General features: G+C 39.3%; 2 protein-coding genes across 2 annotated transcripts; both read right to left on the reverse strand.

The window, feature by feature from the left end:
- Positions 1 to 367: 367 nt before the first annotated feature.
- On the reverse strand, positions 368 to 11,860 carry PRIM1 (DNA primase subunit 1). Its single transcript, XM_053455703.1, has 13 exons — positions 11,666 to 11,860; positions 9,062 to 9,219; positions 8,722 to 8,828; positions 8,372 to 8,445; positions 7,165 to 7,301; positions 5,883 to 5,941; positions 4,879 to 4,988; positions 3,547 to 3,635; positions 2,586 to 2,715; positions 2,246 to 2,315; positions 1,758 to 1,852; positions 1,515 to 1,613; positions 368 to 1,144 (listed from the first exon to the last, which is right to left on the reverse strand). Exons 1-13 carry the CDS (start codon positions 11,772 to 11,774, stop codon positions 1,125 to 1,127), a joined length of 1,257 nt encoding a protein of 418 aa, XP_053311678.1. The 5' UTR covers positions 11,775 to 11,860; the 3' UTR covers positions 368 to 1,124.
- Positions 11,861 to 16,706: 4,846 nt separating this feature from the next.
- On the reverse strand, positions 16,707 to 22,189 carry LOC128473473 (retinol dehydrogenase 7-like). The gene is made up of 5 exons (XM_053455702.1): positions 22,082 to 22,189; positions 18,523 to 18,846; positions 17,958 to 18,216; positions 17,551 to 17,714; positions 16,707 to 17,072 (listed from the first exon to the last, which is right to left on the reverse strand). Exons 2-5 carry the CDS (start codon positions 18,836 to 18,838, stop codon positions 16,879 to 16,881), a joined length of 933 nt encoding a protein of 310 aa, XP_053311677.1. The 5' UTR covers positions 18,839 to 18,846; positions 22,082 to 22,189; the 3' UTR covers positions 16,707 to 16,878.
- Between the last annotated feature and the right edge of the window lie 2,103 nt (positions 22,190 to 24,292).

The following is a 24,292-nucleotide window of genomic DNA, read 5'->3' on the forward strand; positions in this document are numbered from 1 at the left end:
CATTTCCTAACTAGTGATGTTATGACCTACTGGTCGGTGGCTTAAGTTCTCCTCCATGCGCGCTCTGGTGCATCTAACAATATGTTTGACCTCCATAGGTTTAATTTTATCTTTCGCATTCTGAGACTTATAGTTCCTGAACACTATCGTCTTCAATATTTATGCCACGTCTGCCACAGTATGTCTTAGTAAAGAGTTAAATGCAATGTTCTGCTGCCTTTTCTCTAAACTCTCTGATGCGGTGACCCCTGCTAATTTTGGATTTAGAGAGCTTGCAAATCTCACCCAGCCTTACAGAAGCTGCCTAATCAATTTAAAAGTGATAAATAACCAAGCAGATTAAGAATTTAAAACAGATCATGGAATACACATAAAGTGGATTTTATTTGATAAAAAACATAACAGAGCTGATTTGACAGCTATCGTATGCACTTTTATGCATATTATAGGCGAGATTCCTTTAACCCCTTCTTTACCAAGGGTGTTTTTTGCCCCAAAACCAGTCTTTCAGTATTTTCACATTTTTTCCTTTACCTGATTCTACTTTTTGATTTTGTGCCCCCACAAACATTATATATTGTTTTTTTCAAGGACGGATAGAGCTTTCTTTTGATACCGTTTTAGATGTATATTCCAACATTTAGTTTGAATACATTCAAACAACTCAAGTACAAGCCTCCTTGACTTTGAGAAGGTGTTCAATTTTGAAATGGAAGCACATTTGTAACTTTGTAATCCTCATCCCCATTTTTAGTCAAAGTATGACTCAGAAAATCAGACCTTATATTTTACATTTCATTTAATATATAAAAAGGCTCTAAACAGTTAATTTAGTACAAATAGACTGATGGAATCCATATATGACAAGTATCTTAAAACATACAAAACAAAACAACCTTGCTTGTCCAAACATGGCTAAGCGAAGCAATCCAAGACAAGGGGGTTTCCTGAAGATATCTTGTTTTTCTCTCCAGGAGCACTTTTGAAAGAAAAAAAATCTGTAACATTACAGACTGTTTTATAGTCTCCAGTCACAGCATCAAAGTTCTTTTATAAGGATACAACAGCTTTCGTGAACCACTTTTACTTTGAACGAGTAGCATTGTATGGTTCACGGAGATGCTTCAAAACTCCTTCTTCAGATCTATTGGGAAAATAAAGAAATTATAATTATATATCCATATAATGTGTAACAAGCGCCATGCAATTACCGAAAGCCAGAGTCAATTTCAAAAGAAGCTGCGACTTAACTCTACTTGAAGTAGTCTAGCTCTTTTTTGAGCAAGCGACTGAATAATCACAGAAAGCTGATTTATATTGGCTTCTGATAAAACAGTTTATGTGGTTACGAAATCACTGCATATGCATTGAAGTTGTATATTTTAATCATAACCCACATTCTCTAACATTTCAGAGATCGTTGTTACACAACACATTAAATCAAACGTAATATATCCCATGAAATCGTGGGAGGCGCATGTCAAACACTTTAATAACCTAAATTCCTCACTCACCACTTTGGTTCAATAATTCGCCTTTCCGTGACTGGTCCAGTTCATCTAGAAACTGCTCGAAAATCTTTATATATGGCGCCAAGCTGGTACGCTTATAGTCTGAAAAACAAATTTATGTGAAAATCCATTTTCACTTTTCAAGAACATCTTAAAATCACAATAATCTGGCCCCATTAGTGAATTCACAAATCACATATCCGGACCTTGCAGTTACTCCCACAGAACAAGCATCAAAACAATTACCTCGAGTCCGCCGTTTTATTTCAGGCTCTCCCTCACTAGGACTGTCTTCACCCTCCTCCTTCTTAACAACTGTGTCCAACTCACTGCAGATGAAGCTAATATGGCAAACCACAATTAAATATGTGAATGAATACTGAGTCCATAAGGTGCGAAGCAATGATTTCCAAGTTAAGAAATTGATGATAGTAACTTAATACACAAATACCCACAATGTGGGCTGAATACCCAACAGTTACAGATTATCCTACGCCAGTCAAGTATAGACCCCGTTACAGCATCCCAAAAAGTTGCGTTGTAAAGCTAACAAACTAAACAATTAATAATATTTACATTCACTCTGCAGTTTTATTTCGTGCCTATTATCAAATGCGTTCTTGATTTCACTGCTTTAGTTTTACCTAGATGAAGCGTACTATGATGTCAAAGTATAAACAACCGTGTAAATATAACTGCTTTTTTAGGTTCATACGAGGAGGACTTTTTGGTACCTTATTGTTGGCACAGCGAAAGGATCAAATTTTTCCAACTTTTTTATGTCTATAGGAACAGAAATTCTACCTGGAAAAACATTCACAAGAAAGAAAGAAAATTAAGCACTGGTAATATTATTACAAATGTAAAAGTAAATCCCAAGCAGATGACAAACTGTGCAACTTAGTTCTGGACAGGCTAAATGAAATTGGCAGTGTGAAAATCTGCATGACAATTAAAGACTGCACATCCGTTAATGATAATATATATTTTTTAAATCAAACATTCACTAAAAATTGAAACACGGACAAAATTCACCTTGCAGTACTTTTCATTTTCCATTCTCACAATACCCACCTGTTTTTGGGTGCACGCTAAAAGGGCTTTTTAACAAGTGGTTGAGTCCTTTGCTGACATTCACATCCAAGCGAGGGTAGCAGTACTGCAGCATGATTTCCTTCGCTACATAGGTGCCTTTCTTAAGATCCTACAGGAAAGAAAAAGCACGTAGATTAACCCATTCAGGCCCAGGGGTTTTCATAACCAAGAGGATCAAAATATTTTCTCTTTTTTTTTTCCACCATTGGTTTCTTAAAACCATGATTCCCCTTTTCTATATTTGAGGAACCCGCACAAATTATACATCATGTTCAGGAGAAGCAAGGCCTTCTCTTAAAAACTTAGAAATACATAACATAATTATTAGTGATAACTGAAATAAAACCCTATACTAAAATTGAAAGAACTCCATCACAATTTATGTTCAGCAACATTTCCAGATTACAGTCATACCCCGCACAGCCTAAGGGGTTTGGGGGTCTCTGAAACACTGGCCTTCCGTTTTTATTTTACTTATATTTTATTTTTTTCCCTTTTTTAATTTTTGGCAATTCTAAAAAACATGCTAAATGTGGAGCAAGTTTATTGGTTCCCATGGCGACTACACAACATTTTGAACTTTATGTGGAAAACTGACAAAACAAGAATTCCCCTTAAGCTAAGAGCTTCCCTTTCAAGTTATGTATGACATGCTTTGGCATCCTGTCGGGCTGACAGATTTTTGACATTTTGAAGTTACTTTATTTCCTATTGACTTCAAGCTAAGAACTGGTCTTCTCCATCAGTATTGCTAAAGTGAAAGTTTAATGGACACAACCTTTGATGGACCAGGAAGGAGGCCTTGCGACACAGCCAGTGCCTCCAGACCTAACAACCAAGTCAATAACTGGAATCATCAACATCCTAAATCAGAAGCTATTTAGTATAGCATTAAAGAAAACATTTACGTATCCACATAAATCACAGAAATTGTACTCACTGGGTCATTTAAACATCTATCCAGCTTTTGCCAGCGCTCGACTGAAGAGCGAGCTTTCTGGAATTCTCGCTTCAAGTTCTCGCGGACAGGTAATTAGAGAAAGTCAAGGCACAAACTAACAACCAAAAATGCCGTGTTGGCTAACCCATCTAACAAGTATTCAGTGTTTGAATGTTGTTTATGTACTCTCACTGTCTAAATTTAAACAAAATTGCTTAATTGATATGCAACGTGCACTTCTTGCTAAGCACCATGGTTTTGCATATTTTCAAAGATGTATTACAGAAGCAATTGCCAAGATGGCAATTTAGTACAGACTGCTAATTTATACAGAAGCCTATTCCCACTTCAAAGGTATCAGTAAATGAAACATTGTCTTAATTATTCCTGTCCCGTAGTAAAAAAATAAATTAAAAAAAACGATGATGCGTAACTCAAAAACTACTCACTCACATTTCCAGCAGTTGCTACCAGCCTCCAGGTACCCAGTATTGCTTTACTGCCCACCCCATATGCCTTTTTTCCCTCTGCTTAGGGGGATAACAAATGGCTGTTCCTTTAACGATGTTGCTCGCTTTTGAGGAAATGAACAGAAGGCTAACTTCATATACTGTGTTTATGTTTACCCGATTATATGCTGCACCCCCCCATTTAAGTCTTTAAAGTGGGGGTGCGGCCTATAATCGGGTTTTAGCGCAGGGATGCGCAATTCGTATCTCCCGACACCTTGGATATGCAGTTAAGGGCGCGCGTTTCTTTTTTTTTTGGCAGGGGACCTGAATCCTCCTCTCCAGCGATGCAGAAACCCCCCGCTGCTGCCGGCACTACCGCCAGGGCTTCTGCGATGAAGCACCGACATAGAAACCCAAGCGGAAGTAGCGAGCAGCAGGGGTTGTCTACACGCATCGCACAGACCTCCACCGGCTGCCCCTGCAAGACACCAGGGAGTCTGGGGATGGCGTGGTAAGTCGAGGGGGTGGGGCAAAGTGGCATATCGGGGGGGCATCAAGCATATCAGGGAAGCAGAGTGGCATATCTGGGGGGGGGCAGAGTGGCATATCTATAAGGTGCATTATGAATTAAGCGGGGAGGACCTTAAAATGGCTGTTTTTATATAACCTATGCTGACTAACTGCATAATAGATACCAAAAATTTACACACATGTATTCCTGTTCATTAGATAAAATAGGTTTTACCATTCCACTGTGTATTTTTTCTTTAAAAATATTTTTTCTTTAAAACAGCACCAAACTTTAAGGGCACGGCCTATAATCGAGCCAACGCAGTATATATACATCTAACTTTATTGAAAAGTTTCTTTGGAAGGATATCTTCCGGAACCAGGGCCGCCACTTTCTCCCAGCACTGTTTGTTCTCCAAGATATCCTGATCCACCAAGGCATATTGCTCAAAATAACTTTCCACTACTTTGAGTGACTTCCTGAAAGAAAATTAAACAATAAAGCACTCATTTTAATACAAAGGCTTTTCTTCCTTCGCAGCCCAATGAATTTACACATTAAAAAACAATTAACAAATTACAGAAAAAATAATCAAAGTATCCAATTACAGTGGAATGTGTGTCTCTTATGATAGTCTATATGCAGGCGCTGGTTCCTAGCCTTCGGGGCAGAAGAGCAAAGTCCCCGCCAACCTTCTGCTGGTAATATACTCAACATATTCACTAGCAAACATTCACACACTCAAATGCACTAACAATACACCTTCACCAGAGCCATTATATATACATAGAATTACACGTTTTACCAAAGGGACATTAAAATCTAGCTTTTCTACAGACGACACGGTTTAAGGTCAGTAAACATTGGACAATTTAATCAATTAGTGTCAAGAGCTCTAAATGTTCCTTTTCCCCAAAAAGGGAAAGGGATGGGTCTCTGCCTGGAAAGAATTACACACCTAAAGGACACATGCATGCAGATAATGCTGTTGGTATTAAAACTGTATTGTCAGCAAGAAAAAAACTCAAAGGACCTGAGTGTTTCTGGTTTGCTAACTAATAACTAACTTTTCATTCATAGAATAAAAAAAAAAACCAGAAGGTATGTTTTAAAAAGATCTAGTGTCCAGGGGCCACTTTCCAGGGTCCTGAGAGTAACATAGCTAACAAGTTAATTCCTTCTTTAGAAGTCATTAAACATTGGCATTCAAATCACCTAACAATATACAGGAACTAAGTTTGTCTCACAATATACTTACCACAGCCTGAAACCGGATTTATGTTTTTCATAAAATACAATACACTATTTTAAAAATGAAAGGGCCACGCAACTACTTACTAAGCAAAAATTACAGATATTATAGTTCCACAGACCTTATAAATGGATGCATTGGATCCGAGAGCTGTACTTTCTTAATTGTATCTTCACCCCCCTAAAAACGTTAAAATAATAACATTAAAAGTGACCAATATTTAAAAACAAACAAACAAAAAAACAACAACAACAACAACAAGAAGTACAAATGCACAGCCTTACTCCTCCAAACGGTTGAAATGCTAATAGGATCCCACTCCTGTATTAACACATTTGTCTCTTGCCACCGTTGTAACACAGTATACTATGTCATCCAGCTGATGTACCACCTTGCTGGTTTGTCCTTGCTACATGATATTGTGTCTTTTTCATTCTTATGGAACAAACGTGTCTAACCAGTGTGGAACACGCCTGTTTTCCTCTTGTGTATGATGTACTTGAATAAACAGTTTAAAAAAAAAAAACAGTTTAAAAAAAAAAAAGTGACCAATAAAAAGTATAAAGACATACAATATAGTATCAGTTTATTACTGCCAAAGTTACCCTGTAAATTAAACAATGTCAACGGTCTATATTAATAGGATCCATTTATCCCTCATTCTCACACCACACTAATAGGAACGGGGTTCTGCAACCCTATTTTAGTGGAAGGGTTTTCCATCACCTTTACCCACCATAACTTATGTAATGTAACTATTTTAGAAACATACAGTTTGGTTTCAATGCACACAAAGTGGGTAACACGGGAAGATGGTCTGGATTCCTCAATTTAGTGAAGCGACCCTCCTTTAATCAAAGCTGTCATGGCTGGCGGTGGGGAGCACATTTACTGTAAAACGAATGTAGTTACAAGCACTATTCTTCATAGATATGTAGATGCAGGGGGAATCAAATTGTCTAGAGGGTCGGGAGTTGTTAGAAAGGCATTTAAAGTGGCAATGACACAAACCACTAGCTGGACACTGAATAAAGTGACAGGTATTTTTGATTATACCATATTTCATTTACTTGTGAAGTAGCATTAGGAACCTCAATGAACTAGAGATACAATTTTACTCACTTGACGCAACTTTAGATATGTTATGTTTTAATAATGGGGGGGTGTATTCCCATGCGCTCCACTTTTCTATGTCTTTATAATGAGACTAACACAGACTTCCATTACTTTTGCTGTGTTAAGTTTAGTTTACTTTTGATCTAAAATATCACAGCAGGCTGATAGCTTGGAAATATATATATATATAAAAAAGATAGGTGTATTTGCCTTTCCCTAATTTGTCTTTCAATATTCTCAGTTGTTAGCAGGGAAAAAAGAAGGCTCTATTTAGATAGATACTGTACCTTCACCACACTTAAGTACTCTGCCACAGCAGACCTTTCAGCCTGAGAGAGCTTCCTTGCCGCCTCATCACACACCCAGCAGTGGACACCTCTTCTGCCCGAATAGACCCACAGCCGATGCTTGAATCCAAAATCCTCTACAAATACAACACCTAAATGTTAAGGACATCTGAAACACTAATTTTGATGCATTGGTTTTAGTTAGCACAGTCTCTAATAGCTGAAAATCCAAAGCTTTGCAGTATAGGATTCACGTTTCTTACTTAAAAGTAAATCACAATAGAATTTAAGTGCACATCAGTCACATGTCCTTCAATGCATATCATGGCTAAATGTCTACCTTTCTGCCCTTTGAAAACACATGGTAGGCATTATCAGAAAACACCCAATGCATTGGGGCTCTCGTTCCCTGCCCTCAAGCTCTTTGGCTTACAGGAGATGCATTTGGGTCGAACGCAGTCTGCTTGCCAGTGCACACATGCGCTATACTCACCGCTAGCCACCTCTGGGTCACTGAAAAGTACAAGGGGATCTAACATTTATTTGGGAAAGCCTTCTCAGTGACTGGCTGCATGAATCCAAAGTACAGAAAGTACTCTCAAAAGTACAGAAAGGTTTCAACAGAAGAAAATATGCCTTCTGGAGTGGCCGAATCAGAGTCATCACCTCAACCCTACTGAGATGTTGTGCTATGACCTCAACAGAGCAATTCACACCAGATATCCAAAGAATACTGCTTAATAGTCCAAAATCCCCCGTGACTGCTGTGCAGGTCTAAATCACAACTACAGGAAATGTTTGGTTGAGGTTGTTGCTTCTGCAAAAGGGTCAAATCATTAAATCTTAAGGTCACATACTTTTCCCACCCTGCACTAAAAATATTTACAAGGTATGTTCAATAAAGACATGAAAATGTACAATTGTTATTAGTGGAATCAGACTGTGGGTCTATTGCTGGAACTTAGCTGATGTTCAGAACAAACGGAATGACTGATATCCGCAGAAATACAGGTAATTACAAGTGGTTTACATGCCTTTTCCTGCCACTGTACTTGGTCTTAAACTTAGATGAATTATCTGGGGTTTTCAATAAAGGTATCTCATGTATTTACCCATTACATATGTATTTAATGCTATGTGTGCCAACAGCAATCAAAGTTACATTTAAGTGGTGGAGGAGTTGGTTCAGCAAAAAGTTCATACATACCAAGCAAAGCTCTGTCAAGGATTCGAATAGCAATTTTCATCAAGGTCCAGCATTTAGTACATATATCTGCAGAACTGTGAAAAAAAAATGAAATTTCACATTGAGAAAAAAAAAAAAAACTGCATTATTGAAGTTTTTTTTTTTTTAAACATCCTCAGTGATTTCAAGAAAAGATGTTTAATTTAAACAATGTTTTTTTGGCCTGCCTTCAGTATTGAGGCAAGGACATATATATATATCCAATAATCTTTGCAAAATCTAAAGAACTGTGAGAGAATAGAAAAATGACGCAAGGAACAAACAGTTTTTCTAGATATTGACGGACTTTCAGAAGAAATAATTCTCATTACCTGCAACATCTTCGAACATCATCATAGTCCGTCATGTCAATATCAAACACTAGTTCCTTTTCCTGTGCTTGGAACGTTCCAGACTTCACAGAGTTGTGTTGGCTTGGCTGTGGAGGTCAAATTATATTTTTGGTTGGAAAAAGTAATTGGTTGATGTTCCCTCTAAATTTATATTACGGAATAACCAACAACACATTAAGATTTTTTTTTATAAAAATCAAATTTAAATGTTATACCCAACAGGGAATACACTGGATATAATTAAAATGTTTTTATGTATGAAAACATTCCATACACATGGAGACAATAGGAAGTTTTTTACTGAATAGAAATCAGTCACCTTATGTGAAAATACAGCTCCAATATCTATTTTATAGGGGTTCATTTTCTGTATCTCCTTCTCGAGTTCACTCTGGTTGCTGAAGGATTGGTATCGTACATATATGTCATCTTTTAATGTGAAACTAAACTCCCGGTGCTGAAAATAATTTTTCACAACTGAAAATATAAAACAAAAACGTATGAGGAGCAATTTAACATGTATTGCCATAAACAGATAACTAAGATTGAATAAAGCACACACAGCTAAAATTCTCTGCTTTTTATTTTGGCTTGACATACATCCAATTTGAAGGGAAGGGCAAATACATCTCATACAAACATAGCAGTTGTCATAGAAACAATATTAGTTTTCAGTCTAGTTTTAATAAAACAATTTTTGGGATATGAAACCTAAACCGGGTTTTTTTTTTTGGTTTTTTTTAACATGTGGCAGATGCAAGATGTATACATTTACACCTAAGAAAAAAAAAAACAATTTGCTTCAAAACTCTCTCGTAAGGTCAGATATCTACTTCAATGCTCGTGTGGAACTCGATAGGTGGGTAGGATGACAAAGACACTGGAACAGAAAATACTAAAACATTTGGGTAATATTAGAAATTGTAATATCAAACTTAGGGTAACCCAAATATTGCAACACGTCTTGCATTTAAACTAGGTTGATATATATATATATCTATATATATATCTATATATATATATATCTATATATATATCTATCTATCTATCTATCTATCTATCTATATATATATATATATATATCTATATATATAGATATATATAGATAGATATATACACGTCTCATGCGGTGTAACGTACGCAGAAATACATGTTGGGATTACATAAAATGGACTATTGAACAACTATCACAATATAATTATTCATTATTTTTTTTATTGTTATATTTACCGTATTTGCCTGATTATAAGACGACCCCCCAAAATTTGAGTATTCATTAAGAAAAAAAGAAAAAGCCTGAATATAAGACTACCCTATAGGAAAAAAGTTTTATTAGTAAATAATACATGTAAACTATTTTTTCATATTTAATAAAAACCGATTGAGAAAAATGCATTTTTTCCCTTTTATTTGCCAACCTGCCCCCCCAGTTATGCACATCTGCCCCACGGCTTGCTACTCTGCCCCCCAGATATGCCTTATACCCGCCTATATGCCCTCCCTGGGGGCATCCGGTGGATGTTTGCATGCAACCTCCGCTGCTCCCTGGTACTTCCACCGGGGCAGCCAGTGCACGTCTGCGCGATGCACATAGACAGCCTACGCTACTGGGGTTTTTATGGTGGAGCACCGGAAGGTCATGTCACGCCAGCGCTCTGGCAGAAGTTTCAGGTAGCAGCGGAGGTTCACCGACTGCCAGGGAGGATCCAGGTCTCCTGCAGATCTGCGGGTGATCTGGGTCTTAGTCTTGTAGCCAAACCTTGAATATAAGATGAGAGGTATTTTTCAGAGCATTTGCTCTGAAAAAACCTAGTCTTATAATCGAGCAAATACGGTATGTTTATTCAAATTATAAGTTATGAATTTAGGTATGCCTTTACAGCCATAGGCATCTGTACGTGGACTTTATTAATAGTCTTACGTTTGGCACAGGACATTTCTTGGAAGCACCTTGGATCATTACAGCACATTAGATATTGTGGAAGTAAAGGATTGATTGACTTTATGAGAAGAGCCTGTTAACATTTATCCACTGGTCTATATATTTATATATCATCTTTTCTGCTTTAACAATCTACACTATCGTATCTCAATTTTTTTTTATCCCAACTGCACAAGCTCCCCTCTGTGGACTTATTTGGAGAGTGTTTAATCTTGGGTTACTGCTGCATTTAGTCGGGAAGTATTTTTTTAAAAATTTCTTGTATCGCTTGGTGGCCACTTGCATGAGTTGAGATAGGCAACTTTTTTCTTTTTCTAGTTTTGAAAGAACACTGATGGTCGATGCTTGCGTCGTTGCTTACATCCGTTAGTCAGTGCTGGGTGTCCGCACAAGCACTCATTAAAAGTACGAGTCCTAGAGATGTGAGTGCCTTTTGCCCAAGCTCTTACGCCATTAGTACCCCACCATGCAATGGTGAGCAATGAAGAAGGCTCAACAGAGTGGTTCCCAATAATAACCACACACCTGCTACACATCAAATTCCCTTTTCCTGTCTGCACTTCAAATAGCAAGCATTTCCACTGCTTCAGTTAATAAAAAGTTCAAGAGGAATTGAGTTAAATACCTATTACAGCAATAAAAGTTGCCTACAAGAAGCAGCGTCATTATATAGGTAGGTATAGGCGAGGGAGGTTGTGTATACGTAAGCTTGGGGACAATATGTCAGGCTGGCATGCATGCACGCTCCAATAACAATTAGAAAATGTAGTCATTCTACAATAAACTAGCACATAAAACACTGTTGGAGAAATTATACTTCAACTGGTTGCTTGACATGATGAGAAATACAACACAATGTAATTGTGTGTGTGTGTGTGTGTGTGTGTGTGTGTGTGTGTGTGTGTGTGTGTGTGTGTGTGTGTGTGTGTATACACTAACGTGCAGCGGGTAACCGCGACAATTAATGTCAGATTAATTTACCTCCTCCGTAGTTAAGCCAGCGGTAATACTGATAAAAAGGGAACAGCCTCCGGTAATAAAGTGGCAGTAAGTCTGGCAGGCTGGCGGAGTCATACACTGACAGATCCATAATACAGTACAAAAACAAAATGCTTTCGTCTACCGTTGACACCAACAGCACAAACTACGCGGGAAAAACTCCGTCGCACTCTCAATGACGTCGCTGTACCGTAAGCACGGACGCAGAGACTGCCGGGAGCTGTAGTTGTTCCCGGTTTTCTGAAGTGCACGTTAGTAATTGTCTCGCTGAAAAACCAGCAGCTGTTTTCAGTAGTTTGTCTCACTAGATATCATTTCCGAAATAACGCATAGCATAGCTGCGTAAACAACATGAACCTTTGCAGTGTGAACACAGTAATGTAATTCTGCGGACAGCGAACATCTTTTTTTTAAAATACATTTTTTTGCCTCAATTGAAGGTCCCACCTCCCCCAGTGCTCAGTTTAGTGTTTATATTAGCGATAATCTATAAAGAACGCCATACATGGCGAGTAAGAAAATGTACAGCCTTCTTTTTGGTCAAATGGCAAAAATGTATACATTTTGTCTTGGGATTTTCTCCTTTTCTTCCACAGGTCTAATTTTTGATACACCGGTTGATATGGTGATCTTATCTATGACTCCCAGTTGGTGCTTTTGATAACAGTATGTTATTGTTGCTATTCCTGCTTGAATGCTCAATTAGAGGAATCTTAAGAAAATGATTCCAAGTCCACATCTCCATGAAGATAGCTATTAAATTAATTTGTTTAACGCATCTGATGAGTTGCTACACTGAATCTGCATGATGAACCATCAAAGGGTTAATATTTAAAGTGTCTCTGGGTCAGAAAGTTCCCAGGTATGGATATGTTGCCAGAGGCGTATCTAGGGTATGGCACCTATGGCTCGTGCCATAGGCGCCATTTGAAGGGGGCGCCAGTGAGCGGCTTTCAAACGCCGGTTTTTTTTTGATGCGGGGGGAGAACGAGGGGCGCCTAGCAACCGCTCGGCGCCCCTCGTTCTCCCCCCGCATCCAAAAAAAGAAGACAGCGTTTAAAAGCCGCTCGCTGGTGCCCGCTGCTTCACTGCTGGGCGCCGAAATATGACGCCATATTACGGCGCTCAGCAGTGAAGCAGCGGGCACCAGCGAGCGGTGCAGGATGACAGCAGCATCATGCTCCTGTCGCTGGTCTTCAAGGTGAGAGAACTACGGGGGGTATATAGTGGCTAGTGGGGGGGTATATAGTGGCTAGTGGGGGGGTATATAGTGGTTAGTGGGGGGGTATATAGTGGCTAGGGGGGGTATATAGTGGCTAGTGGGGGGGTATATAGTGGCTAGTGGGGGGTATATAGTGGCTAGTGGGGGGGGGTATATAGTGGCTAGTGGGGGGGTATATAGTGGCTAGTGGGGGGAGTATATAGTGGCTAGTGTGGGGGGGTATATAGTGGCTAGCAGGCCCGGACTGGCCATCGGGCACACCGGGCATTTGCCCGGTGGGCCGCGGCCGGGCCAGATCGATTTAGGGGCTAATGGAGCTGCGGCTCCAGGCCCCTACCTTAAAATAGGCCCAGTCAGGACCGGACTGACTGGGCCTATTCGGCCGTCCTTAATGCAGGGCAAAAGGGGCACCTGCCCCTTAAGCCCGCAGCAACTGCGACCGGGCCCGCAACTCTAGCAGCGGGCCCGCAACTTACCTGGCAGGCGCGCGAGCAGCTCTCTTCTACCGCCAGGGGGACGCAGGACTCCAACAGAACCATGTGACGTACGCCACGTACGTCACATGACCCTGCTGCGCGTCTGCTTCCCCTGTGTAGATCTGCTGGCGTCTGCGAGCGGCGCGTACAGACAGTTCAGGTAAGGGGGTGAGGGAGGTTGCATGGAGTATGTGAGATTGAATGAAATAATTAATTAATGAGTGTATGTGAAGGAGTGAGTGAATGAATGTTTGTGAATGAGTATATGCAAATGAGTATCTGAATGAGGGAATTAATGAGTATCTGAATGAGGGAATTAATGAGTATCAATGTATGAATGAATATCTGAATGAGTGAATGATTATCTTTGAATTAGTGAAAAAATATTTGTGAACGAGTGAACATGGATGTGTAAGGGGGGGCAAAGATGCAACAGGCAGGCTGTTTTGGTGGCAAAGATGCCACAGGCAGGCTGTTTTGGTGGCAAAGATGCCACAGGCAGGCGGAGGGTGCGGGTGTCAGCGTGGCAAAGCCTGTCCTGGTGTTTGTGATTGGGTGTCAGTGTGGCAAAGCCTGTCCTGGTGTTTGTGATTGGGTGTCAGTGTGGCAGAGCCTGTCCTGTTGTGTGTGTGTTTGGGTGTTGGTGTGGCAGAGCCTGTCCTGGTGTGTGTGTGTGTGTTTTTGGATGTCGGTGTGGCAGAGCCTTTCCTGGTGTGTGTGTGTCGGTGTGGCAGAGCCTGTCCTGGTGTGTGTGTGGGTGTCAGTATAGCAGATCCTGTCCTTGTGTGTGTTTGTGTATGGGTGTTGGTGTGGCAGAGCCTGTCCTGGTGTGTGTGTGTGTGTGTTTTTGGGTGTCGGTGTGGCAGAGCCTGTCCTGGTGTGTGTGTGTCAGTGTGGGAGAGCCTGTCCTGGTGTGTGTGTGGGTGTCAGTGTAGCAGATCCTGTCCTTGTGTGTGTTTGTGTATGGGTGTTGGTGTGACAGAGCCTGTCCTGGTGTGTGTGTTTGGGTGTCGGTGTGACAGAGCCTGTCCTGGTGTGTTTGGGTGTTGGTGTGCCTGTCCAGAGCCTGTCCTGGTGTGTGTGTCTGGGTGTCAGTGTGGCAGAGCATGTCCTGATGTGTGTGTCTGGGTGTCAGTGTGGCAGAGCCTGTCCTAGTGTGTGTGTGTTCGGGTGTCAGTGTGGCAGAGCCTGTCCTGGGGTGTGTGTTTGGGTGTTGGTGTGGCAGAGCCTGCCCTGGTGTGTGTAAGAACACAGAAAAGAACCCCAGCACTCCAATCAGCTTCCAATCCTTAGGTTACTTTTTTCAAAGAAAGCAAAACAAAAAAGCAATGTTTCGGCCAAACGTTGCTATTTTTGTTATGCTTTCTGTTTTTGTTTTGCCCTTTTTTCCTGCTAGCTCCCAGCTTCCTGGGAGTTAAGTGCTGAACCATTTCTTCTTTTTTAACTGTCCTGGTGTGTGTGTGTTTGGATGTCGGTGTGGCAGAGCCTGTCCTGGTGTGTGTGTGTTTTGATGTCGGTGTGGCAGAGCCTGTCCTGGTGTGTGATTGGGTGTCGGTGTGGCAGAGCCTGTCCTGGTGTGTGTGTGTGTGTGTGTCTGGGTGTCGGTGTGGAAAAGCCTGTCCTGGTGTGTGTGTTTGGTTATCTGTTTCCTTAATTTACAGTAGGAACTATTTCATTTTTACTTATCCAGAGATAAAATGCCCTCCTGAATTTGTAGTGACTTCAGGGGACAAAACATTCAAGGCCCTGAAATCATTTAGTGGAAAAGATAAGGTATTGTGTTATTTACTCTATAATATTTATTTAAAGGATTAGTTGTACTAAATTGTGGTTTCAGGCTTCCCATGTTGAATGACCAAGTATTATTTATATGTATGTACATATATGTTTTTTCATAAAAATGGGCTGCTCAGTCTGAAATGCCCGGGCCTATTTTTTGTCCCAGTCCGGGCCTGGTGGCTAGTAGGGGGGGTATATAGTGGCTAGTAGGGGGGGTATATAGTGCCTAGTGGGGGGGTATATTCCTTCAGTGCTGAGATCACAAGTGAATTTCAATTGATCTGGGTTTCAGTAGATATGCCTCTGTATGTTGCAAATGCCTTAGAAAGTATTGCAATCTGAAAACATTGCTTCTTTAATTGGTTCTTAATAATTAGAAATTCACTTGCCTTTTATACATAACACCTAATAGCTCTGTTGGCTGACCACCAGAGAGCCCCCTTTGGATAAGAAGACAACGTGCTGTTTAGTATCTCTGTATAACATCTTGCATAATAATTTAGTTTGAAAAAAGACTCGTCCAACTCTGCTATTGATCCAGAAGGTAGAGATATTGAACCAATATTTAAATGCATCAATTACATTTGATAACCCAACTTTTGTAGGCACAGAATAGTCCATCTTTATCAGATGGATATCAACTACGGACGAACAGTTTCCTCCATTTTTGACGTTAATGTATGCTTTAAGTGATAGATTGTATATGTAACAAACTGGGTGTAGAATGTCAATTAAGTAAACTGCAAGTAGGAGCATTCTGCGGGTGCTTATAGTGATCACAAAAACAATAATTTCAGTGTAGTGGGGCAGCCTCCTCTTACTTTTCCCAGTGAAAATCTAGTGTTTATTATACCTTACATCCTTACATCCACTATAGATTGTAAACTTGCAAGCAGCTACCTCTTTACCTAATGTATCAGTTTGTCTTAGCCTGTCTATTCAAACCTTTTGAATGTGTGTATTGTAAGAAGCATTGCGTAAATTGTTAGTGCTATTTAGAAAAAAAACACTGAAGCTCTATCTGGGGAAAAGAGTTACGCTGACTGGAATCTTCTGTAGTAAAATAAACAAAAAATAAAGATGGGGATCAGGGGATCCACGCTACAATGTGAGATCAGTTGGCCACCATGCAAGTAAAATGTCTGATACTTAATAACATGCAGGGTTCAGTGGCTGTAACCTCAAAGGTCTACCCCCAATGTAAACCTCCCTTCCTCAAAATATAAACAAATTAAATAAAATTAAAGCACACATCGAGACAAATTATATTTCTATTAATATAATTATTTTTTGTACTATCAAATGGACTGTTGTGCTTTTGGGGTCTACGGCTCCAATCATCCTCCGGATGGCATTGAGGGCCATAGTAGTTGTAGCCCTCACGTGTGAGTAGTTAGTTTCTTTAGTGTCACTTTGGAATGTAAAACCTTCTTGTGTTTTCCTCCAATGCGATATGTTCTGTACCGTCACCTATGTAGCTATTCCGTACATGTGTATACAACCGCATACAATGGATACATTTCATAAGAGGGTTATATTGTTTGTATTACTTTATTATTCTGTTTGGCTTAAATGGGGAAAATATTTTTTTCTGTATCTGTACCATTATGTCATGTAATTGGTTGCACTTATTCAGTACAAGTACAAGCTCTGAATAGCTTGTTCTTGTACTGAGGTTGTAAGAAGAAAAATACAGTTTGTCTTCTTTGAAGTATACTTCAGGATGACTTGAGCATGTAGTCAGCCACACATGTGGGAAGGTAAGACAGTGGCATGTAGAAGAACTTGGCATACCAGCCGGCAGAATAACGGGTCCATGGGTGCACTGCTGTCAAGGCATGTTCCATGCAGTTAGTAACTATGGTAAACTGAGAGCTTCCTTTAGAGCATATGTCCCCAATAAATTTGCAATCTGGGTAAAAGAAAATAGAAAAATCACTTCAAATCTTACATTTATGGCATGGCCACGACTCCCACATTTAAATGAAACCAGTTAATAAACAAACGTTGTTGAGCAGGAGTAGTGAAAATGAACAAAACAGTTCTGGGTTCCATATACCATATTTCAGTTACAGAAAATATGCACACAATGAGTCTTTGCAGATTATGTTCTTACTTCTTGTTCCCAATGTGTTGTTTCTCCAAAACTGTTTTTGGTCACCATCTAGCTAGACGTGTTCCCTGGGCTGAAACTTACCATCCCTCCCTTGTTTAGAAACAATAGAAATGTAAGGCCACCAGGAAAGAGGACTACAAGTCAGTTGGTTGGCAGGGGGAGTGTGCTAGTTTGACTAAGACTATGTATCTGTAACATTATTACGCATATAAATTGTATTATTTCCATAATTTCCTGTGACCAAACCTTTCCATTAAGAAATATTTGTACTCACAAGAATGAAAGTACTCTTGCCCGTAGCAGTCTTTAACTTCTTGTGGAACTTGGCTCCAAATGTTTTTTATGTTATCATAAAGACGTCCTGAATCCAGAATTAGTGTTTTAAAGAAATCTGGGTTAATGATAGAGACTTTAACTCCAAAAGGTTTGAGTTCACGCCTATTGACAAAAAAAACATACAAAATCAAAATACCATTTTACTGAGAATTAATTAAAAAGTACAAGCTTTTTATCTAAAATCGACACACTTATTTTCTCCTTTTCTTAAATTCAGGATGCACATATGCCTATACCATGTATCCTACACTGTGTTAACTTACTCTACCTCTACTGGAACACTGTTGTACTGATCTACTACCCTCTTGATAAAGTAAAAAACAGAGAAAAGTTGTAGATGCTTACCTGATGCTATCTGAAAAGGCTTCAACTCCGAATTTCGAGATGCAATACCCACCACCACAGAGTGATAATCTTCCGGCAATGCTAGATACGTTAACGATACGTCCCTTGGCTTTTCTTATTAGAGGAAGTAGATTAAGTGTAACATCTATCATTCCAAGAAGATTTACATCCAAAATTTTGCAGAAGTCCTCTTTTCTTAGCCATTCATTAGGGCCCACAGGGATTAGGATTCCCGCATTGTTTACCAAGCCCCACAGTCCTACAAAAAGTGAAGGAAAATGATGGTGAAATTCAATTATGTTAAGTGACAGCATATGTATGAAATTATAAAAGCAATAAATGCTTAATCCGCACACTTCCAAGTTGAGCTGACATGCTTCGCTGTGCATCAGTAAGCATTGAACTGTGTTGATTGATAGAAACATAAAAATTTGTGTTCTGCCATTTGTCTGCCAGGTAAAGGGGTTAAAGGTGTTTGGGACTTGGAGACAGGTGGTAGCTATGCCCTGTACTTTACTTGTAGTTAGGTTTCTGTTTATGCGTAGTATAAATATTAGCCTCTTACCCTTATCGCTAACGATCTGAGTGGCCCACTTTGCAGCTGAGCTCACACTCTGGCTATCTGAGACATCCAGGATTACTGTCTGCACTCTGTCGGAGGTCTGCTTTGTCAGATCCTCAGCTCCTTTCTCAGTCAGACATGCTGCCAACACCTGGAATCCACGCCTGTCTAGCTGCTTTGCCAACTGGTTCCCAAACCCAGAGTCACATCCAGTGATCAGCACATATTTATCTGAGAGTTTCTCCATTATCTCACTTTGTCTGTACCATCTGTACAGAAAGAGCAGCATCGCCATTAACGCCAGCAGGGGGAGCCACATGATTATCACTGTAAAATATATAAACAGTCATAGCTCACAATAAGAAAGACTAATAAAGATTTTTCCAATTTAGAAAAAACTAAAACACAAATTGTTCAGGTTAATACATCAGCAAGTCAAAGGAAAGATAATTTTGTTTCGAAATTATAATTTTAAAGAGTGAATTGATGTATAATAAAGAAGCGTTTGTTGGTGTTTTAAGGATAAAATGCACATGCAAATTTGGGGTAAAGGCACATATATGTGCTACAAAAGCCACTTGCAATGTGTGTATAATTAACCCTTTGAGTCCCTTATGGACGTACATTCAAAGCATTCAATAAAGCCTCCAAATCCATTAAGCCATAACTATTAAAATTACTACCCTATACCCTATGTAAGTGATAGGTGTGGCCCACTAAAACATAAAAATGATGAACGTATATGTTAGACTTGGGCACCACTTGAAAATTTGTGTTCGTTTTCTGGGAAACTAAATTCTTTGTCCAACATTTCCTTTTCAGAAATCCCATTTGTGTGTCTGATTGCCATAGAAACAAAAAATAAACGTGTAGAAGAAGTTGAATTAAAATGGCGAGATTCTCCTCTTAGTGTAGTTAAAATGGCGGCCATGGCGACGAATGAACGGAGATTTTCGTATTGTGCACATTCGTTTTTCGTCTCTTTCGTCCAATGTTGCATTTGTTCTTTCGTTATTCGTCATGAAAATGCATTCGTACAAAAACTAATCCGCAAGTATATGTATATATGTATTAAGGGAATGTTGCTGAGTATAAATTTGGTCATTGTTTAACAAGAGCACCTAAAGAAGAATAGCAAAAAAACTTTTGACATACTATTATCCTTTATTTTTTGCATGTTTCTATGGTTTCAAATTAAGGCCCTATTCTAAAAAAAAAAAGATAAAGGGATTTATAATTCATGTGGGTACATCAAACACGGGGAATCTTAATGAAATCCATATATGGTAAAAATGGCAAAAAAGCTTTGAGACATAAGGTACCAAAACCCCTTGGGACCTAAGGGGTAAAATCGCCTTTCGAGTATTCAAACTTGACCCTAATGTGCCTCAGTCAGATAAACGCACTAATGGAAATGAGAACATTTTCCTTGGCCATTTAATGGTCTTTGAAACCTTGACCACCTTCATGAATGCATGAGATGTTTTTCTCCTATTGGACTGGGGCTTGCATATATACATTACTTTACAGCAGACTAACATTGATGGAGCAATGATGCAATGTGCCACAAATCATTTTTATGACTATAAGTCCCATTTGGCAGAGAGGCAGCCTTGTTTATCCAGCTGTGAACATATGGCTGCAATGAAGAGACAGTAGTTGGGCAATTATGTAATTTAAGGCATTATGAGATTAAATAAAATAATTTCAGCTTCTTAAAGTTCCAAATTACAAAGTGAGTGGATATATTTGAGTGCCTGTAAATTAATTACTAGTGGTTGTACGCCTATCAGATATGAATCTTTATATCTCAGGTAGACAGGTTCTCTCATTAGATAAGAACGGGTCAGGGTCTTGAGCACCATCAGAACTACAAGTGCTGGAAAATCCCAGGTTTATTGTACAACAGGGTAATTTTAAAATGGTCTGATAGACTGGTAAAAATGCCTGAAAATCTATTACAAAGAGTAAATTAGGCAGCAAATGCACTCAATAAAGTATTCACTTATGTTTCCTAACTATGATACGTTAATATAACAACAATGATAAAATAAATAGAACTGGCCACTGACTGATAATCACTTAATAGGCCCATTGTAAAACAATTAATAGGTCCCTTTCATTACAAAATCCAACATGTTATAAATTAGAACACCAAATAAACGTCTACAGGCATTTAAAATGTTCATAAGCACAGTATGTATGTATTAGAACCCTTCAAATCAGTTGGCCATGGGTCAAGACACCCTGACTCCTTATGATACTGCCTTGTGGTAAGCACTAGAATATCACCCAGCCTGACACTCTGACTAATAGAGGTCTATCTGGAAGGGTTTTATTGGAAAATCAGGCCTCCTTTATAATTGCTATAAACAGTCAGGTCGCTGTGTTTGAACAAAGGAAGTCACCCAGAATATCACATGAGTGTCTACAACGGCAGCATCCAAGTCTACAGATAAACAAAGTTTAGTAACAAAATGAAACAGAACCAAGTGTTTCTTAATGCTAAACTAAATTATTGTATATACCACTGTATCTAATGATCAAAGAAAATATTCGGGTTTCCATGTGACTTCCCCTAAAATGTTTTCCTTGGCTTTTTGGTCTTTACGGGTATCATTCTTGAAATCTACTTTTCAATCTTTAAAACACAAAATAAGGAAATAATAACAAACACATATTAAGGGGTTGAAATGCCTTCATATGTTTTTTACATAGTTTAAATATACAAGATTTGGTTGTGGAAATCCTGCCAACAGTGCCTATGTTTCTGCTCTCTTAAATGCAGTAATACTCCCACTCTGTCAAGCTATGTAATAGCGATTGTGCCTGTGCCAAACTCAAAGAATATTGGTTGTGCCTATACAGTTTTCTTATTAAGTGAAACTGTGCATTGAGAAAATTCAAATATGCATGCAAAACTATGATCTAAGATTATTTTCACTTGCTTTATACTGCTAAAATGCATACATTAGAAATCACATGTTGAACATTGAAGACATTCACAGAATTATTATTAATTTATATAAAACATCCAAGTGTAAAGTTCTAAATACAGAGTGTCATGGAAACCAATAGAATGCATCTATTAGAGGACCTATATATCTTGCATAAACTGTTAAACGAACTAAACCAGTAAATAATTTCTATTGCAAATACTCAAAAGTAAAAACTCTTCTACAAATTTTTGTCACAGGAAATAAATAGCGGCCTGCAGCCAGAACGAACAACATGGTTTTGTCAGCAGTTTGGGGAAGAGAAAACCCATGAGCTCTATGCCACTCCATGGGGGCTTGTGCTATACTTGAGGTGGTGGTGGAAGTCAACATCAGTAGTATGAAAGGGGTAACAGAAGGTATTCCAGGAATATGAGCAAATGAACTTTTCCCGATGATGGGATAAATACATCCGTTTAATAGATACATTTGCCTCATAATGCTTTCAATTTTATATTCATAATATTATATTTTTATAAACATCTTGATTAACTCCATGCAGTAATATGAGTACAGGGTAGGTTTTTTTCTAGCTATTTTGTCAAAATGAAACTATAACAGCTTACCTTTGAGATGTGTTTTTGTTTTATTTCAGAAGAGTACTGCACTTTGTACTCCTGTTCCAGCGTACTATAAATTAGATATTATTTGCATATCCACGAGCTTGCAAAATAAGCAGAGACTGTAACCCTTGCAGACATTAACCCCTTCAGTCCCAGGGTTTTTTGGTACCTCAAATCCCGGAGCAATTTTGCCATTTTTGTGTTATGTCGGTTCAGCGATTATTGTCCTTTCCTGCGAATATAGTGTACCCATGTAAACTATATATTGTTTTTTCAAGGAGAGATAGAGCTTTCTTTTGATAACATAGTTAGATGATTAGCTGAAAAATTCGGATGAGAAATTTAGTAAAAAGTAAAAAAAAACTATTTTTTATATATTTTCCCTTTGAAACCACACAAAATTAGGTAAAGTGATAGAGAATCTCCCCCAAATCCTATTTATATAGAATTTCCATACTTTCCCAGCACTGATAGGGAACATACTATAAGGTGTACATTATTCGTTGAATTTGTACATTAAGTATGATGGGATTGAAACTCCAATTTTAAACAAATAAACCAAAAATCCCCACAGAAGCATATATTTCTGTAAAGCAGACATCCCAGACTATCGTATCAGGGGTATTTGGGCACTCTTCATGCAGCAACTTGGCCACCAATCACTGTCAAAGGTGGCCGCAGAAATTATTTCCTGCACTTTTTTTTGCCGACACTTCTGTGTTGCTTAGATTTTTTATGCAAAATTGTTTAGCTGCATCTCCTGATTATAGAGATACCCCATATCCTTTGTTATTTTCTTTCTAGAGGGCCATATCCATCCCTTACAAATAGTACCCTATAGGGTAGTATTTTTTATACTTATGGCTTAATGGGTTTGGGGGTTGTGAACAGGGTCAGGAGGGTCATACTTTTTAGATGTTGTGTTAGGACAATGGGATGCAGGCCCGGACTGGCCTATGCGGCCTCTACGGCCACATTAACGCAGGGGAAAAGGGCCACCTGCCCCTTAAGCCCGCAGCAACTGCGACCGGGCCCGCCACTCTAGGGGGCCGGGCAGCCCCCACCTTAAATTAAAACTTTTTTTTTAACTTTATTTAACATCGTCCAACTTTAAATAAAGTCGCTCGTGAAGTTTCCAGCAACCGCTCGGCACCCCTCATTCTCCGTGACTCCGTCTCGGTGCCAGCGTTTCATTCTGAGCGCCGGAATATGATGTCATATTTCGTCGCTCAGCTGTGAAGCGCGCACCGCGGCAGAGTGGAAAGACCCCACTGCAGGACTCTGGCAACAAGGTAAGTAGGGAGAAGGGGTAGATAGTGAGGAGGGGGTGCAGTGAGAAGGGGCAGAGGGGGGATGCAGTGAGAAAGGGGGAGAGGGGTTAGATAGTGAGAAAGGGGGAGAGGGGTTAGATAGTTAGAAAGGGGGAGAGGGGATAGATAGTGGGAGGGGGGTACATATTGAGAAGTGGGGAAGGGGTGCATAGTGAGAAATGGGGGAAGGCAGTGAGAAGGGGAGAGGGGGTACATATTGGTAAGGGGGAACAAAGTGAGAAGGGGCAGATAAGAAGGGGAGGGGTAGATGGGGAGAGGGGGTAGTGTGAATGCGTACGAGAATGAATGAATAAATGTGTGGATGAATTGTTTGAATGCGTACCAGAATGAATGAATTAATTAATGTGTGGATGAATTGTTTGAATGATTTGTGAGACTGCATTAATGAATATGTGTAAATGATTCGTGTGAATGAGTGAGTAACTGTGTAAGTGTTTGTGTCTATCATGAATGTGTAAGTGATTTGGGGAAATGCAAAGATGGCACATGAAGGGTGTGCTGTTTGCCGACAAAGTTGGCTCAGGCTGGGCTGTAATATGTGTGTAATTTGGGTGCTGATCAGGTTCTATGTGGGCAATGTGGACACCAGGGCTGGCTTTGGGGTGTGCAACCTGTGATTATGCTGTAAATTAGGGGGTTATCTGTACCTGATTATGATTAATTTATTATATATTTATGTAATGCTAATTGATTACAGTGACAAAAGCATGCTGAAATATAACTAATAGACAACAATAAATGGTATATTAAATTTGTCAGAATTTGGTTTAACCAAAAATAAATAAATATAATAATGGGCTGCTCAGGCTTAAATGCCCGGGCCTATTTTTTGTCCCAGCCCAGGCCTGATGGGATGTAAGTTTTTATATATATATATATATAT

Source organism: Spea bombifrons, chromosome 2 (genome assembly GCF_027358695.1).
Source record: "Spea bombifrons isolate aSpeBom1 chromosome 2, aSpeBom1.2.pri, whole genome shotgun sequence".
Classification (NCBI taxonomy): Eukaryota; Metazoa; Chordata; class Amphibia; order Anura; family Pelobatidae; genus Spea; species Spea bombifrons.

Excerpts from the sequence above, each read along its gene's own strand:
- PRIM1 (XM_053455703.1), bottom strand. The coding sequence starts at position 11,774 with ATGGATCTGTCAGTGTATGACTCCGCCAGCCTGCCAGACTTACTGCCA. Across the intron at positions 8,829-9,061 it reads GAGCTGTATTTTCACATAAG|CCAAGCCAACACAACTCTGT; the intron begins GTGACTGATTTC and ends TGACCTCCACAG. Across the intron at positions 1,853-2,245 it reads TTCGCTGTGCCAACAATAAG|CTTCATCTGCAGTGAGTTGG; the intron begins GTACCAAAAAGT and ends TTGCCATATTAG.
- LOC128473473 (XM_053455702.1), bottom strand. The coding sequence starts at position 18,838 with ATGTGGCTCCCCCTGCTGGCGTTAATGGCGATGCTGCTCTTTCTGTAC. Across the intron at positions 17,715-17,957 it reads GCCTTTTCAGATAGCATCAG|GCGTGAACTCAAACCTTTTG; the intron begins GTAAGCATCTAC and ends TTTTGTCAATAG. Across the intron at positions 17,073-17,550 it reads GCAAGAGTACTTTCATTCTT|ATTGCAAATTTATTGGGGAC; the intron begins GTGAGTACAAAT and ends TCTTTTACCCAG.